This window comes from Macadamia integrifolia, chromosome 7 (assembly GCF_013358625.1).
Source record: "Macadamia integrifolia cultivar HAES 741 chromosome 7, SCU_Mint_v3, whole genome shotgun sequence".
Classification (NCBI taxonomy): domain Eukaryota; kingdom Viridiplantae; phylum Streptophyta; class Magnoliopsida; order Proteales; family Proteaceae; genus Macadamia; species Macadamia integrifolia.
Genome location: NC_056563.1, coordinates 14,772,880 through 14,790,047, shown reverse-complemented (window position 1 = coordinate 14,790,047; position 17,168 = coordinate 14,772,880). Strand labels below are relative to the sequence as shown.

General features: G+C 37.7%; 1 protein-coding gene, 1 long non-coding RNA gene and 1 pseudogene across 2 annotated transcripts in view; 1 reads left to right on the top strand and 2 right to left on the bottom strand.

Annotated features, from left to right (window-relative positions):
• Positions 1 to 3,950, top strand: part of LOC122083229 (MLO-like protein 4) — a 40,937-nt gene extending 36,987 nt beyond the window's left edge. Inside the window, exon 16 of the mRNA XM_042650957.1 lies at positions 3,344 to 3,950. Coding sequence (XP_042506891.1) covers positions 3,344 to 3,757 — 414 coding nt within the window. The 3' untranslated portion in view covers positions 3,758 to 3,950. The remainder of the gene's footprint in view (positions 1 to 3,343) is intronic.
• A 425-nt stretch (positions 3,951 to 4,375) lies between these two features.
• LOC122083235 lies at positions 4,376 to 5,237 on the bottom strand (annotated as a pseudogene).
• A 1,506-nt stretch (positions 5,238 to 6,743) lies between these two features.
• LOC122083162 lies at positions 6,744 to 7,779 on the bottom strand. Its single transcript, XR_006141577.1, has 2 exons — positions 7,570 to 7,779; positions 6,744 to 7,480 (listed from the first exon to the last, which is right to left on the bottom strand). It is a non-coding gene; the product is annotated as an uncharacterized LOC122083162 (long non-coding RNA).
• Between the last annotated feature and the right edge of the window lie 9,389 nt (positions 7,780 to 17,168).

Below are 17,168 nucleotides of genomic sequence, written 5' to 3'. Positions count from 1 at the left end.
AGAAGAAGACATAAGAAGACATCTACAACAACAGTAGCCATAGCTGGCAGAGATATGAGTAGCAGAAGCCATTGCAATTGCCAGAAGAAGAAGAAGAAGAATAGAGACATGAGCAGCTGAAGCTACTGTATTGCCACTACTACAGCCACCACCAAAGGGACAAGAAAAAACGAAAGAACAGAAAGAAGAAAAGAAGGAAGAAAAAGAAGACAACTACAACAACAGCAGCCACAGCTGGTGCTGCTGCCGGAGATGTAGCAGCAATCACCGTTGCCACCGCCACTGTTGCCAAAGGAAAAAGAGGTACTATGTACCTGTTTTCATGGTTCAAAAACTCGCTGAAATTTCGGTGATGTGATTTCAACAAGTCCGAAATGAGATGACTGGCCAGTAAAGAGATCGACATAATTTCAGTTGAAAATTCGGTGTTCTGCTGAAATTTTGACCTCATGTAGTATCGTTTGGGAAGTATGTCTTTTGGTGGTTTATATAGTACCCTTTTCGAGAGTACTAGTCGAAAGTTTGACCACACCTTATCTGTTTTGACAGAAGAAAACCCTTTTCTGTTTTGCTGATTTTTGCCACCTCACCTCTACACATTGCTGGAATACGGTGTTGGGGGTTTCCACATCACTCCAGCGACATTGTTTGCTGCATATTGGTGAAGGTTTCACCACTTACAAACAACAAAATGCCTCAAAGTCCTTGCATAAATAAAACTCATATCAAAGATGCTGTTGTATGTGACAACAAACTTTTAACTAGAGCCAAGGTGTCAAGTGTCAATATCGGGCAGCGTATTAGAAATCTAGTTCTAAGAGACGTAGAGGAGAGATGCTAAGAGACAATCGATACATTTTGATATGCAAGACTATGCTTATATATATGCAAAACTAGTGTTTTTAAGCATTGTCCACGATGAATAAGTAATAAATAATGATATCCAACCAATGTAAGAGTATCTCAATCTTTGTGGCATCTATGTGAAATAATCTTCGTGGCATCTATCTAACTAATGTAAGAGTATATCTAGAGGGCGGACCTCAGCGTAATGGTAAAGTTGCTCCATAACGACCTAGTGGTCATGGGTTCAAGTCAGGAAACCACCTCTCCACGAAGTGATGGTAAGGCTGCTTGTTCAATTTTCAATGGTAATTGCAATATCAAGTCTACTAAAAATATAATCAGAAGCAATTAAGCAAGAAGACTTGAAAAAAAGAAAAATCTATGTGATTCGAGTCTTCATTGGAAAATACCAATATTCTTTTTTAATCACTCATTCTTCATCATTTTTTAATGTAGATGTGATCCACTTAGGTTTAAACAATGGAGTATGAAGAAGTTTTATTCAAAAAACTGGGATCTTTGGCTTTTGGTAGCCTGTGCATTGAGTATATTGGTACTGTCTCAGTCTGTATTAGTTCGATATAGTTCTGTACATAAAATTTTAAATATTGACTCTATACATCATATCGACATGACCAATCTTGATATGTATTAAACTGATACATATTGAGAGTCAAGACTTGACACCATGTCTACAACACTGGTGTCATTGGGGATTCATGCTAGTGCACTATGGGGTATTTGAACAAAACCCTCCACTCCAAAGGAGAAAAAACTGCATCTAGTCATGGGAGACCACTAGGAACATGGGAGGTACTTCAACAATAAGGATGGTAGCTGACTAGCAAGCATGAGCCAGCACTATTGAATGAGTCCCTCAAATTGGGCATTCTTGCACTTCACCAACCCTCGGAAAGTGTATAAAAAAGCAGGGAAGGGGAGTGTCACATGACAAAAAATTAGATTTGAAAAAGTATGCCACAGATCTTGAAGTGATTAATTGACTCTGCTTAATAAAGCCTTGTATATATTTAAGGATGGCTCGTGGTTATTCAGTCATTATTGAGGGGGGTCATAGAAGAAGTGTGTTTTCAACTTCTATAGCCCTGATGTTGCGAAAATGACTGAAGAAACTGAATTGATTCCATTACGGAGTTAAAAATTGGTCCTCATATTGTACTATTTTGTTGAACCAAAACTTGGATATAGCTACACTTAGAATTAATATATTGTAGAACAAAAAATTGGTCCTCATTTTTGAAATTCAAGTTCAAAATAGTCATGAAACGTTGGAAACAGCCTCTTCGTGAAGCAGGGTTAAGGTTGAGTATATTATGACCCTCCCCACACCCCATAGTGGCGGGAACCTTGTGCACTATGTATGCCTTTTTTTTTTTCTTCTTCTTTTCTATTTTTTTATTTTTTAATTTTTTTTTATGAGTTAAGAAATTGGCTGGGAGATTATTGAGTCTTATAGGTTGTGATTATGTTCATAGAGGCGTCCAGGTGGCCTAGTTGGGGCCTGGGCGACTATTGCCTTGTTGCAAAGTGCAACACTTATTTGTTATTTCATTTGCTTAAGATTTTATTCATAAATAAGAAATACCCTCTATTTAAATCCAATAAAACAAAATTCCAAAAGGATAAAAAGTCAACCCTCCAATCCAAGAACCAAAACTAGATTTTTTTGTAGCGCGATTTCAACTTTCAAATACTTGGTTTTTTCTCAATTCTGAAAATTTCATAAATCTTATCACGGTGAAACATTGTTAAAAATCAAAAGTGCAATAAAATAATATTATTCTTTTATGTCTATAAAATTATTTTTATTCAGGCGATTTTAACAACAATCACGTATTTTAAAATAAATTTGACCGGAACATAACTTTGTCATTACGACTTAGATTTAAGTAACCTTAGACTTGTTGGAAAGGTGGTTTTGTGTCTACCTAATTTAAAAAATCTCGTGTAAAAATAAAATCATTTGACCAGTCAAAATTATTAGAGAACAAGAACATTTCTCTAAATGTTGATTTTTGATGACTTAATGTGACTTAATGTTGATTTTTTATGACTTGATGTGGCTTAATGTTGATTTTTGATGACTTGATGTGGCTTAATGTTGATTTTTGATGACTTGATGTGGTTTAGTGTTAATGTTTTATGATACAAGGTATATGTAGCATACTAAATAATTTAGAAAAGAGGGAAATAAAAAATAACACTTAGGCGTCTTGTCACCTAAGTGTTTAGACAGCCCTCCATTGCCTTGGTTCGCCTTGACACTGTGACAACTATGATTCTATTTTAGTATCTATAAACATGGTATTGGTAGAAATCATGTTTTTTTTTTTTCCTGTTTATTTACATGAATGTATATATATCAAGATCAGTGGGAGGGAGAGAGCAAAACATATGATTGCAGAAATTCTGGATTCTCTCTCTCTCTCTCTCTCACTCTCACACCCACACACGCACACGCACAGACATGTGATAGTGTAAGAAAGCCTTGATTGCAGAGAGTGTTAGAGATTCACTCCATAGTTGGTGCAAAAGAGTGAAAGAAAGGTCTAAACATTCACATAATGGCTTGGCAAGATCAGTGTGTTCTCTTGATTCAACAATATATGAGACGGATGAAATAATTACAGTTGGTTCAGGCACTTTATCTCATTCCAGTTCCACAGCTTCTCTGAATCAGGAGACTGCAGAATTCACAGAAAAGCAAGAGACTGTTTTTGAGATCTATGATAATCCCCAATTTGACCATTCCTTTCGAATTTCTCCTGATTCATCTGAATCACCAAGTAAAAGATCATTGCAACTTCCTACTGAAAATCCAGAACAAATTGCACCCAATGAAGAAGACTGCAAGGTTACTACTCTCCTCGATTTATTGAAAGAAACATGAACAATTGGATCACCTAGTGTTGTTTTCATTCCTTATCAAAGTGGGATAACTATTTTATTTTTTCTCTTTTATTTAGACAACAGCCACATAGTTTTAGATCTAACAATTCCAAAGTTCCAATTTAATAGATCTTGTAAAATTAGATATTCTGACTGGATAAGTTCAAGCTTTATACATTTCCTTATTGGATCCATTTTCAGAAAACCAGAAGCTGGGTCTGGAAGTGTTAGTAGATTCTCTGTTTTACTACACAACACTTTTAGCCTTTTTTTTTGATGAATAAATAATTCATTACCAAGAGAGGAAGAATAAACAAAGAGAAAAAGGGAAGGGGGGGGGGAGAGAGAGGCTTAAGCCAAGAAGGAGAAGCCAACCCAAGTAGAGCAAACTAAAACAAAATAAAAACCAGAAACATCACAGACCAACATGAAGGGAGGGGGGGCTAGCCACAAGCAATCAGGGGGCTGGGGGTGAGGGGAAGGTGGGTGAGGGGGGTGGGGAGGAGAGGGGTAGGGGTGGGGGTGGGGGTGGGGGATGAGGGGGTGGTGGGTGAGGGTTGTTTGAAAGTTTCATGAAGAAATGATGTGGGCGTTTCTGGGGGAGATAGGGATGGGCCGATTGTGTCTAGCAAGGAGAGTTTGGGCTTTGATAGCAACATCAAAGGCTTTCCAAATCTTATTTGGGGATCGGGATTTGGCAGTCCATCTACGGATATTGCACTCCATCCAGAGGTGGTTAGTACAAAATGTTAATTACCAACAGTATCACAAATGGTCAATGCAGAGAAGGACATATCAACTTAGATACATTCTCTGTCAAAAGGAAGAATGGGTCTTCTAGCAAGCTAACATTTGAAAAGGGCGGTTTTCTAGACTTGGCAAGAAAGGGGACAGGAGAAGAAGAGATGAGGGGAATCCTTTATGCCCGAGGGACATAGGCATCAAGAAGAATTAGCGGGGATGTTGTGGTGGATGAAGGATTGGGTTGGAAGACAATTGGATTAGCCTTGAAATACACTAAACAAACATATTGATCATCAACCAGTGAGCTCTTCCTCTTTGTGGGTCTCAACAACCACATCAGATTGTGGATAGGCAACACAGGTGAGGACCCATTGTGCATCAACCTGGTCATCATCAAGGAAACTACCATCTGATTGATCGACCTTCCCTTTGACAATCTTTCCGGCACATGAGGAGCAAGACCCTGCATGGCACTAGTACGGGAGATCGATCCCAACTTCCTCAGCAGCGTCAAGAATGTAAACAACGTCAGGGCATTCGAATTCTTTTGGGCCTTCAGGTGTAAGCAGCTTCACTTTGTACATAGCCATTGCTGTTATCCGGTCACGCCCAGCGTAGACTCCAAAGAGGGCTAGGCAGCTAATTTTAGAAAGTGAGCCTAGGCTTTTTACAAGCTGCTGCCTTTTGATGAAAGAAGTGCTAACCATGGTGCCAGAGAGAGTGGCTGAAGTTACCATTGTGGCTTCTCACTGCAAAGAATGCAAGAATGGGAAATAAGCAAGAGAGAGAGAGAGATCTACTGGCTGCAAAGACTAGTAAAGTTAAAAGATTATATGCGTGGAAGTAGTGTGGGCTGAAGGAGAAACATCAGTTAGTAAGAAATCCTATCCTGACACGTAGCACCTTCTTGTGGTTCTTCATTTCTTTATCACTATGAGGGGATTCACAAGTTTTATTGATGGCTTAGGACCTGTGGCTGCCACGATCCTCAAATACTATATTAGGAAAAATAAAGCTACTTGCTTGCGTAGCTCCTATGCCTAGAGACAAGCGTCCAAAATTTTCGTTCCATTTTAAAGGGTGTACTATTAGGAAAAAAAATTTATATTATTTATTTTCCTCATAAATTTAATCTTTATCTTTTATGATAATATTTGTTTTGACGGTTTAGTTGTTGGCTCTGAATAGAAAACCCATTACTTAGTTGGATGTTTATAAAACACTAATTAATAGAGGATTCTAATTAGCCAAAAATATATAACATTGGCTAACCAAAACAACGTGAGTGATTGAGCGTGATGATCAATGTTTTGTTGAAATCTTGATAATTGTAGAGGAGTTTGGATCTATTTATTGAAATCTTGATAATTATAGATGAGCCTGGATTTAAAGGAACACAAAGTTGTACGTGTGAGAATGACTCATTGTGAAAGGGCTAAGATCATGTGGAGGCCTTATGATAGTGAAGTTAAAGGTAATGATCGAAGCCTTCATGTTGATTATTTGTTGAAGGACCGACCCTATCGATAGGAAGATCTAAATCGTTTCCACAGGTATCGTCTTTCAGTGGTATCTACCTATGAGAGGACCTTCAATTTATATTATATGACATATCGTATCGATCCTAAAATTTCATAAAAAAGGGTGGGAGAGGCGGTTTTGAGAACACCGATGGCAGCAAGCCCGCTCGCAAAGTTTGTGTATCCAAGCCGTCAGACCATGCCATGTGAACAAGGCAGGCAACCATTGCTGCCAGCAACCTTACTTTGCAAGCCCTCCCGGCATCCTCGAATTGCACATGTGTTCTCCTTATGTAGATTTTGAACCTGCATGTCAAAATAAATAAATTAATAAATAATAAAAAATAAAGGATTGAATGTCCCCTAGCTGAATGTTGCTTCGATAGCTCAACAAGGGAGAACCCAGGATCTGCTGGGGTAAGGGGAAGATTGAGAAATCGCACAGGGGCTTTCCTTAGGCACATGGTGCCTTGAACACTAGAAAACCCTGTCCAACTCTCGAGGCTGCCCCCTTGGCCCTCACCACCCTCAACTAGCCCATTCCCCGGCCTATAATGCTTCTCTCTGTGGCTAGCCATGGTCTTAAAAAGGGAGGGGGGGGGGGGAACTTGGAAGGGTTGCAGGTTGGGAGATAGTTTAACAAGGAAGAAAAAGAGGTCCGAAGTTAGGGTTATAATGTTTTAAAACTTGAAATGACTTCAATACTCTTAATACCCTTATTAGTTATGTCATGGGCTAAACTCATATTTGTTTATTCGGCATTATATATTAGGAAATTTACATCCACCGTCGCTCGTGTTTGCCCTTATTACATCCACCTATCGCATTACAAATAAACTCACCCAACTTAACACTGTGAGTGAGGTGTTTGTTTTTTAAATGAAAATAACTTTTTTACCCTTACTAAATCTTCAACTCTAAAATCCTTAAATCCCCAAATCTTATTCTTCCATGTCCGGCGATAGGCCTCCCTGTCTATCACCGCCGTCTTAGCAACTGCCACTCCCTCCGGCGTAATCTTCTTTGCGGCTCCTATTGTTCTGCTTTACCTAGCGATCTTCTTCCTCTGCCCCTCCGATCCCGTTATCAGTGTCATTGACCTCTGTCTCAACCATGTCCATGTCCACACCACCCGGACTGTCTCCCTCGACTACCGCTCTCTCATCGTCACTTTTTGTACTCTAGGAGGCAGCTTGACTATGTCGATACCCATGGCAAGCATCTAAGGGATTGCCACCGAGAAGTTATACGAGATGGTCTGCCGATTGAATGCCTCCTCGATAGTGATGGTGAACTTACAAAGCAAAGGGCAATGACACCGGCTGTGATTCCTCCCAACAATGCCTGAGCAGGGGAAGGAGTGGACCCTGCCTCACCTGAGGTCGGCTTCATTGCCTTGAGCCTATCCAATGACTTATCCTTAAAGAGTCCTTTTAGGTGACACCACTGGACCTTACTCTCTGACACAAAACAACAACATCCAGCACTTCATTAATAATGGAATTGATTTGAATCAAAGAGTACGGCAACAATAGATAACGGTTATCACCAACTCTTTAGCTCGTTTGGCCCGACGTCTCCTCTGCAACTTTTTTAAGTAATTGCAAATCCTTTTTATCTGATTTGATTGAGAAAATATGGTATAATTTTCACTGAGAGGGTTCAAGGAATTCCTTATGACACAGGATCCTCATTCTGCTGATATATTTTTGTTTCATAGCTTCCGATCAAGATGGGCAGTCTGGATCAGGATCGCACATGAAAGAATAGGATTTGGTATTTAGGGATTTTAGGGTTGAAGATGTAATAAGGGAAAATAATCTTTGGATTTAGGATGTTTAAGTTCAAGATGTAATAAGGGTAAAAAAGTCATTTTTATTTAAAAAACTAACACCTCACTCACGGTTTCAGGTTGGAATGTTGGATAGGTTTATTTGTAATAAACGAAACACGAGGGTTCAATATAATAAAGACAAACGCGAAGAGAGGTGGATGTAAATTTACCTTCTATATTTGAAGCTTGATCTGGGCTTAGGCCTTGTCTATTTAAACATAATTATTTATTTAACTTAAAGGGCTCATACTCCTTATTAGGGGTGTCAATTCGTGGCCTGACCCGACTAAACCGACCGGGACCGACCGTTTATAGACCGGCCCGGCCCGGACCATTTATTAAACGTGTCGGGCTTGAGCCCGGCCCGTTTATAAATGGTAGGTCTCGGTTTTGCTACTTGGACCGTCGGGCGCCCGACCGAGACCGACCGAATAACGCCCGACCGAGACAGGCCTATTGTGCACCGATTTGGCCCGACCCTTTAATGATTATAGAATACCTATTTTACCCCCCAAATTAAAGAATAAAAAGTAAAAAGTAAAAGACATGTTCACATTTTAAATAATGGTTATATTTGGTATCATTTATTGATTTATTATCATTTTTTTGGGCTTGCATGAGTGGGCCGGAATATAAGAGCACATTTTAAAGAGGGCCCGTTTAAAAACTGATTAAAGCCCGTTTAACATTAAACATGTCCGTAGCCCGGTTAAGGCCCGACTAAAGCCCGATTAAAGTAGCCCGATTATAGCCCGAGACCGACCGACCGAATATAAAGTGTACCATGCCCTCAATAACTAAGCCCGATTAGTTAAATGGACGGACACGGTGTAGCCTTTGAAAGTCTTCAAGCCCGATTAAACCCGATCGAAACCGGGCCGGCCCGACCGATTGACACCCCTACTCCTTATGTCCTCATAAAATGAGTAGCCCGCCATTAAAGACTGTTGCATGGATCTACGATAGCCAAACCCATATGTTCAAGACAGTGGTCCCCTTAAAATTAAATCAGATTTAATATTAAGGGTTATATGGAAGTCTGGGTGGATTATAATATAGTCTTATTTTATATTGGTATGCACTTATTTATAAAACCTATGACGCTTTTGGCAACTTGTTCATATAGTTTTTTATTTTTTGTTAAGACACTAAACCCTATCAAATTAAATTAGATTTAATGATTTTTTTTTAGGGTCAGTAGGCTTCAGTTCATTGTCTGTTAAAAATATTTTAACCCAATGGTAGTAGGCTTCAGTTCATTGTCTGCTAAAAATATTTTAACCCTATGGTAGTTTTTGTAATTCAAATGGTCAGTGGACTTGAACCCATTGGATTAACAGTTTTGGCTTTGCAAAAAGTTTTGGGCCCATTTTTGTGGTTTTAAACAATAAAAACAATATTTTTTTTGGAGATTTTTTGTCACCAATGTAGTGGGGCCCACCCATTTTGTTTTTCTTTCGATATACTCTTATACATTAAAATGTTTATTGTTTTGGGATTTTGTGTAAGTGTCTTAAGGGTTAAAACCTATGTCGAACATGCGAAGGTAGTGGTGGATCCTATTATTATGGCTCATCCACTTCTATTATATACTTAAAATTTACTTTAAAGCGTTTAATGTTGTGTGAACCATAAGGGTTATATTTCATCTTATGAAATAGACTTTCTCACTAATTACAGTGAGATAGAGTGTGTAAATGTGAGGTGGGTTGCACCATGAACCAAAAATATTATATTGTATATAGAGTCCAAATAGGTTAAAGTGTTAAGTACTGTTTTCAGAAAACAGTTGTGCATTTATATATTCTTTGAGTTTCTTAAAACCTTAGTGGATTCATGAGTTCCTGAACCCGTATAATTAAATATGATTTAATGTTTGATTTTGAAAGTGTGATAATTACATGTACATATGCAAAAAAGTTGGAAATTTAAAATGTGATTTTGTAAGTCTTAATTTCAACATAAATGAAATGAAATGATCAAATACATGCATTCATTAGTGGCTATGGGATTTAAAATGAACCATATGGATGGGTTTTTATGTGTATGACACGCATAAATGTGATTGTGAAAGTCGTCTTCCATTCTCTCTTTACTCTCTCTCTCTTCCAATTTTTTTTTTTTTATAATTTGATGTATTCCTCTTGGGCTCTTGGATAGCCCAATTGGTGGGTTGGTTTCCCAAGGTTTCTTTAATAAAAAAAATATAAAATAAAATTAGGATCATGCGATGATCGAGAGGAAATCGATGGCAATAATCGAAGCGGTCAAGACTAAGATGAAAATTTTTTATTTTCAAAATAATTGTGTTTTGTTTTGTTTTGTTTTGTTTTTTTTTTGTTTTGTTTTGTTTTTTTTTTTTTTTTTTTTTTTTTAACATACATTTACATTATTACTTAACTTAAGTTGAGAGGGAATGGCTAATGAGGCTATATTACTCCTACCCATCATGGAATCAAATTGACTTGCATGAGATGCAATCAATTTGATTTCGAATGCTATCCCATAACCGCTATAGTTAATAATTTATATGCGATGCTTATTTTAATTATTTGAGGAATTATCTGTCCCCTCCCCTGAACTATGTTGAAATATCAACTTGATCTTACACTTTTCCAAAAATATCACTCACATCCCCCTTAAACAAAAAGATTATATCTAATGTCTCCCACCGTTTGAAATGACTGTTAAGTCAGCCATTTTTCTCAAAATGCCTAAACTACCCTCCTAAACGTAAAATACCCATTATACCCTAATGAAATAAAACCCCTCTTCCCCATTCAAGCAAAACCACTTCCCCTCTTAAGGAATGTTTCACTTATGAATGTTTGTGGCTCTCTGATCGGAACCATTTCTGATCTATGAGTTGTTCCCACCATCGGATGGTGCCCGGATTGAGTAGTTTTTGCATTGTTCCTATGTTTTAAGACCTGTCATATGAGCGTGAGGATACTGATTAAATGAGGAGACTTCATTAAATTCGGCTGTGTTGGGCAGCTGAGAGTAGGAAAGAAAAGAATATAATAGAAATGAAAGAAAAGAAAACATTTGTTTTTTATAATTAAAAAAAATATATAAATAAACGAGGCCCCACCGAAAAACTGACCAGGAATAGAAAGTGACCTAACCCAACTGATTAAAGGCCAATTAAGTGGTTTCTCTTAGGGCCCGCTTGATAACGTTTCAAGAAATGCATTTCTGAAAACGGAACAAAAAGTGTTTTATAAAACTATTTCATGTTAATTGTTTTCAGAAATAGAAATTGAAATTTCTACCTATTTATGGTTCAAGAAACGACCCAGGCGAAACAAGTAGAACTTGTTTCGCCGTTTCTGAAAATGACTTGTGGCCATTATTTCGTTGGTTACTGTCGACTTCCAGAACCATGACTTATCAAACACCTTCAATTCCGTTTTTATTTCTAGAAACGGAAATTTATGTTTCTGTCGTTTCTTGAAACAGAAATGATAGAAACGTTATCAAACGGACCCTTAATTGATAGTAGAGTCCCTACAAGAGGAGATGTCTACCTCCTTTTGCATTTTTCTTTGATTCATTTGGACTAATTTTTTCACATTCCATATACTCTCTTTCTTTTTTTGTCTTCAATACATTAGTTCCACATCAACTAGAGGATAATGGTGGAAAAGAGTGGAAGTCTATTAATTAGGGTCTTTGGTTTGAGCCGTTGTGTTTGTTAATCTTCGATTTATGATTCAAATCGAACAGATTAGTTTCAATCCACTTATAGACCAATTGGTGTCTCATGTTTGGTATGAACATGATTGTATAGACTTGAAACAGACCGATTGATTATAAGTAGATCAATGTTTGATCTCTGACGATCAATTATTTTATTTTATTTTTTCTGACAACATGGGGTGTCGAATAATGAGCACTACAAGAAATGTCATCAATTAGTCAAACATAGTATTATATAGAATATCTGAATAGAGATAAAGGAAAGCCATTTATTTTAAAGTGAAGCAAGAGTGCAAGACAATGTTTCACAATGGGGTCTAGAAGGAATATTGGAAGTGCCAAATAAGTATGTTGAGTAGAAGACAAATTACATGAGGGGATGGAAAAATGAGTTATGTTATGTCTAAATGGCATCTCTATTGGTGTATTTAGAATGTGAAATCTTCTTTTTATTATCTTTTATTTTATTTTAAAGATTAATAGTTTGAAGGGTACAAAAAGAAATCTATTCAACCAAAAAACAAAAAAGTTAAAAGGGTGAAAATGAATTTTCAAACTAATTTGAAATCATAACATTAAATAGATTGAAGAGCCACAAAGAATTGTTGCCAACTTGCCAATGAGTTCATCTATTGGTTTCTCAGATGCATGACCAAACCCATCCCCAGGTGTTGGGATGCATGACCAAGCCCTTCCAATCCCTTCCAGCCCTTGGATGTCTTTGGAGGGTGCAGTCGTTGGAGAGGGGCCGGATCTTGGCTTCTGTAAGGGAAAATCACGACTTTCTTCATTAATCGCTTGCATCCCTGTTTGAGGATGAGCTCATTTTATTTGGATGATTTGTTTTGGTAGATAGATGAAGGCAGAGACTTTTGAACAAACGGCCAGGTAGAGGTGAGGAAGAAGAATTAGGAGGAGTTGTGGAGTGAGATTGATGAATTACGAAGCAGAGGAGGAAGTTGAGGAAGACGGAGGTGTGAGAACCAAATGAAAATGGAGAAAGATAGGCCATTTTTAGGAGAGTTCAAGTGATGATTGAAGTTGTAGAGCCAAAAAGATAAAAGTGAAAGGAAGTTGGAGATGAAAAACTTAGGCTCCGTTTGGTATCGTTCTAAAAAAACGTTTCTGGAGTTTTTTCGTTCTATTGGAACGAAAAAACGGAATCTTCTGTTTGGTGCACTTATGGTTCGTTTCTGTTTTTTTGGAATAAAAAGTGAAAAAAAAAAACTGAAAAAACGAGATTGGACGGAACTCCAAAATGGAGTTCCGTCTTCCCAATTTCGTTCCATTTTACCAAAAAAAAAAAAATAATTCCCGATAAAAATCTAAAATTTTGAAACACCATTTTTTTGTTTAAAAACTACGTTTTGACACAGAAACTGAAATTTTCGTTTTTGACACGAAACGGCGTTTCTGGAACATAAATGATATTTTTGAAACCCTATCTAAGATAGAACTTAGATGCTCTTGGACTTTTACTTCTCACTATGTGATGCGTGCAAGAGAATTCTCTCTTTTTTTTTATTAGAAAGAAGAAAATAAATCAAAGTAAAGACTTAAATACATTGTCATCCAGGTAGCGTATAGATAAAATACTTTTGTTGACCATAGCATTGGAGGCTAATTTGGTGAAAAAGATAACCTCCTCATTCGTAGACCTCAGTCAAAAAGAGAGGTTAGAGAGAGTACTATGAACATCTAGTAAGAAGGGAACTAGACTCCAAGGCCACAAGATGGTTGTATGGGCAAAAAATAGAGGTGTTATGACTTTAGAATTGCTCCAAATTTCCTTGATATTCCATCCTTTCAGTTGTGCCTGCTGCATTCCATGTAGGAAACCCTTGGTGCTTGCTTCAACAAAATTTCTTATCATTAGGTAATCGGTTGTGAATGAGATACACTTTTCTTTATATAAAAAACAGGTTACCCAACTAGAAATATTAAGACCTAGATTAGAAACAGTTGCACAAACCATAATAATAAATCTAGATTTGGGAAAGTAATTAACAAAGGTTCAGGTATGGAGTTTGGCACATGTGGCAATGGAGTTATATTGAGTTTATTTGAAAACAATTAATCCACCATAGTGTAAGAGAAATGATTTTATGAGGATTTGATTTTTCATTTTTGAAAATAATGTGATTCCTATGAGTTCAAATAAAGTAGTATATGATAATAAAGATGGAGAAAAAATTATTCAGATTATTCTCGGGGATAAATTTGAAATTACAGAAATATATAAGTAAGTTCTGAAGGGAATCTGCAGATAGGTAATCAATATATAAACCCAAAGGGCTATCAGCTCAAATATGCTTAGAGAACTCACAAGAAAGAAAGATCTGCCAAGTAGATTCTAGTTGGATGTGATAGAATCCATAAGAGTAGTTGACATGCATCTTTTTTCCCAAAATATCCTTCATGTGATGGCCTTCAAGGAAGAGTCTCCAAAAGAAGATCTTAAATTTTGGGTGGATATAGAGTTTCTATAAGTATTTTCACCAGTGTGAGTAGGGAGATAAGCAAGTACACATGTTGGAGAATCCAATTCGGTTAGTATTCAATGTAAGAGTAAAAAAATTAGTAGCCAATTTAATGGCCAGGATTCCTATTTTTGAGAGGTGATACCACTAATTATCAAATTGAGAGTTTACATGAAAATTAAATTTCGGTAACCAGATAAAGGGAGAAAAGAACTAAGGAGACTGATATTCCAAGAATTACCGATAATCATGTCATTTATCTTACTAAAAAAATGAAGAGAGAGGGGACTGGATTTGCGAATTAAGTAGGGTATAGAAGAATTCTCTCTTAGCAGTCTTGATAAGGTATCTAAGCAAGAGAGAAAATAAGAGATTAGATGGGAAGAGAGATAAATAGGAAAAAGAAAAAAGATAAATAGCTTTACCGAAGAAGCTATTATGTCTTTCAGTTTTATTGAGGCCTTCTCCAAAAGAGAATTTATAGGAACCATAGTCATTCAAGTCTCTCCTCTATTAGATAAAAATCAGCCTATTAATAAGTAGTACATAATTAACAACTTAGTTAAGAAAACTACCCATTCCCTATCAACTCCTATAACCTCTTTTCGCTACTAATCCCCATATTACTCTTTAGCCACATAAAACACTCTCAACATGCTACTCATTGAATACAGTAATTACACACCAACGCCCATGATTCAAATCCTCTTCAACTGCCACACACCAATGGCCATGATTCAAATCCTCTTCAACTGCCGTGGGTATCCAGCATACATTGGAGAAGTCCCTTGGAGTGCATACCAAAGTACTGTTGGGATGCGTGTCCGAGATGCTCCCATAAGTCAAATCATTCAAATGTGACTGAATACTCAGAGCCGCTAAAGAAGATCTGAGTCTTCCATACCCATAGCCAATGTAAATGCCCCATGGTCTGCACCTAAAAGTCAGATACGGGAGGAGGAGATTCCTTCCAACTGAAAACTCACTTTGACTTTGACAATTAATTATATAATTAGGGAATCTAACAAACTCCCCAAAAAGGAAAGTACAGTGTTTCTTATTTTAATTTTTTTACAAAATGGTCAGGTACGTGTAGAAAAATAAGAATGCAGAACGTCTGGAGTTAGTGAATATTCACGTAAGTGATATGATTGACACCTGTTAAATAGTTAATCTTGCTAACAGAGTTGTAAACAGTTACAACTTTGTTTAATATTATTAATATTAAATAATAATAACAAATCTCAATATAAGCAGACTTCTCCTTGCTTCTTCTTTAAGGTTGTTTCTTCTTTCTTCTTCTTTTTTCAGTGCTCTCCAATCTAGTTGAAGTTTTATTTACCAATCTCACTGAAGATTTGCATCGATGGTAATTTCTCATAGGTTAATAATATCTATCTAAGAAGTAATAATAAAATCTTAGATATTCAACAGCTTTGTTTACTTTATTAATTCAAATTTGTCCTTTGTCATACATGCAAGCTTTACTGTCCAAATCCCTTCCCTGATGATTAATATGTAAACATGATATTTGGATATGTGTGGCCAAGTCTCTCATATGCTCTATGTTGATTTTTTTCTTACCTCATCCTATTTTGAGAGAGAGAGAGAGAGAGAGAGAGAGAGAGAGATTATGATGATGATGATGATGATGATGATGGTGGTGGCTATAGAAAGAAGGAACGACATTGAAGAGGAAGAAGCAAGGAAAGAGAGAGAGAGAATTGAGATTTCTCAATAGAATCGAAGGAGGAGCAGAGTTATTAAATTCGCCGAATTATTCGCGAATAATTCACGCGAACAGAATTTTTCCGAATTAAACGAATAATTCTGACCGAATCCGAATTATAAATAAAATTCTTTAAAAATCGCGCCTTTTTCTAATTAGATTTAAAATCGCGATTATATCGGACCGAACCGTTTTAAACCGAATAATTCGGTTCAAACACACTTTATTAAAAAAAAAAAAAATCGAATTACAAAAGCCAAAAAGAGGGTTTCTGAACTTTCGTTTCTTTCTGTTTCTTCCCCCAAACCCTCATCCTCTCCATCTCCGAGACTTCGACCGGCGACTCTGTCGATCTCAGTCACTTGATGTCTCTTCCAATCCATGTCTCCGGTGACTTCGTGAGTTCGAAGGTAGGTGACTCGTGAGGAGAGCATGGGACAAAAGCCAAAATAAAGATGAAAATGAGCCGTTTTTGTTTCTGGAAGACTGACATTACCGGCTCCACAGACGGTGGTCGGTGCCAAGGACGACGGAGACCGCCGCACCTGCTCCACAGACGGTGGTCGGTGCCACTGCCTACCCTCGCACTGTTAATCCCCACTGTCGCACAGAGGGTCGGCGTTTACAGAGGGTCGGCGTTTACAGTGGGTGGACAGTGGATTAACAGTGCGATTGGGATCTTGGCCGTCATACAGCCTTACTCGCCCTACTGGTGGGGATTAACAGTGGGTGGACTTTTGGCCACCGGCGCCCACGGCAGCTCCTTGTGGGGGAAGGGAAGTGCTGTCCACGACTATGTCGTCGGACTTCGAATCGTCACCCCCGCAGGACCTAATGACAACTATGCTAAGCTCTGAGTAATCGATACTACTCAACCTGATGATCTTAGTGCCACACAAGTGTCCTTCGGAGTACTTGGTGTCATCTCTCAGGTGAGCATTGCAAAATTATAAGTCTTTGTTTGGGTACCAATCTTGAGTTTCTTTGTTTGTTTTTTCAACGAGTAGATGATACAGAATTTTTCTGCAGAACTTAACGTCACTGTAGCATTTGTTCATCATTCCCTGCCTCGTGAGGTCAGGGAGACAGGGACTCAGGGCCAGGGTGCGGCGGCCGACGGGTGCCGAATTGTGTTATTTGAAAAATTCTGAACATTTTTCCTTCGAGAGGACTGGTTAGTGCTGAACCTGTTATCCCAAGTCCCAACTTTACTGTTGTTTGCACCTGTTGTGTTGTTTTGAACCTGTTGTTTCTTCTATTGAAAGATGGCAGTAGAAATCTCTGTCTGTTTACTGTTGTTTCTTCTATTGAAAGATGGCAGTAAATGCAAGATAATTTACTGTTGTTTGCACCTGTTGCACTTCTCTCTATTTGCATTCTTGTGCTTTCCCTTTGCCAGTGCA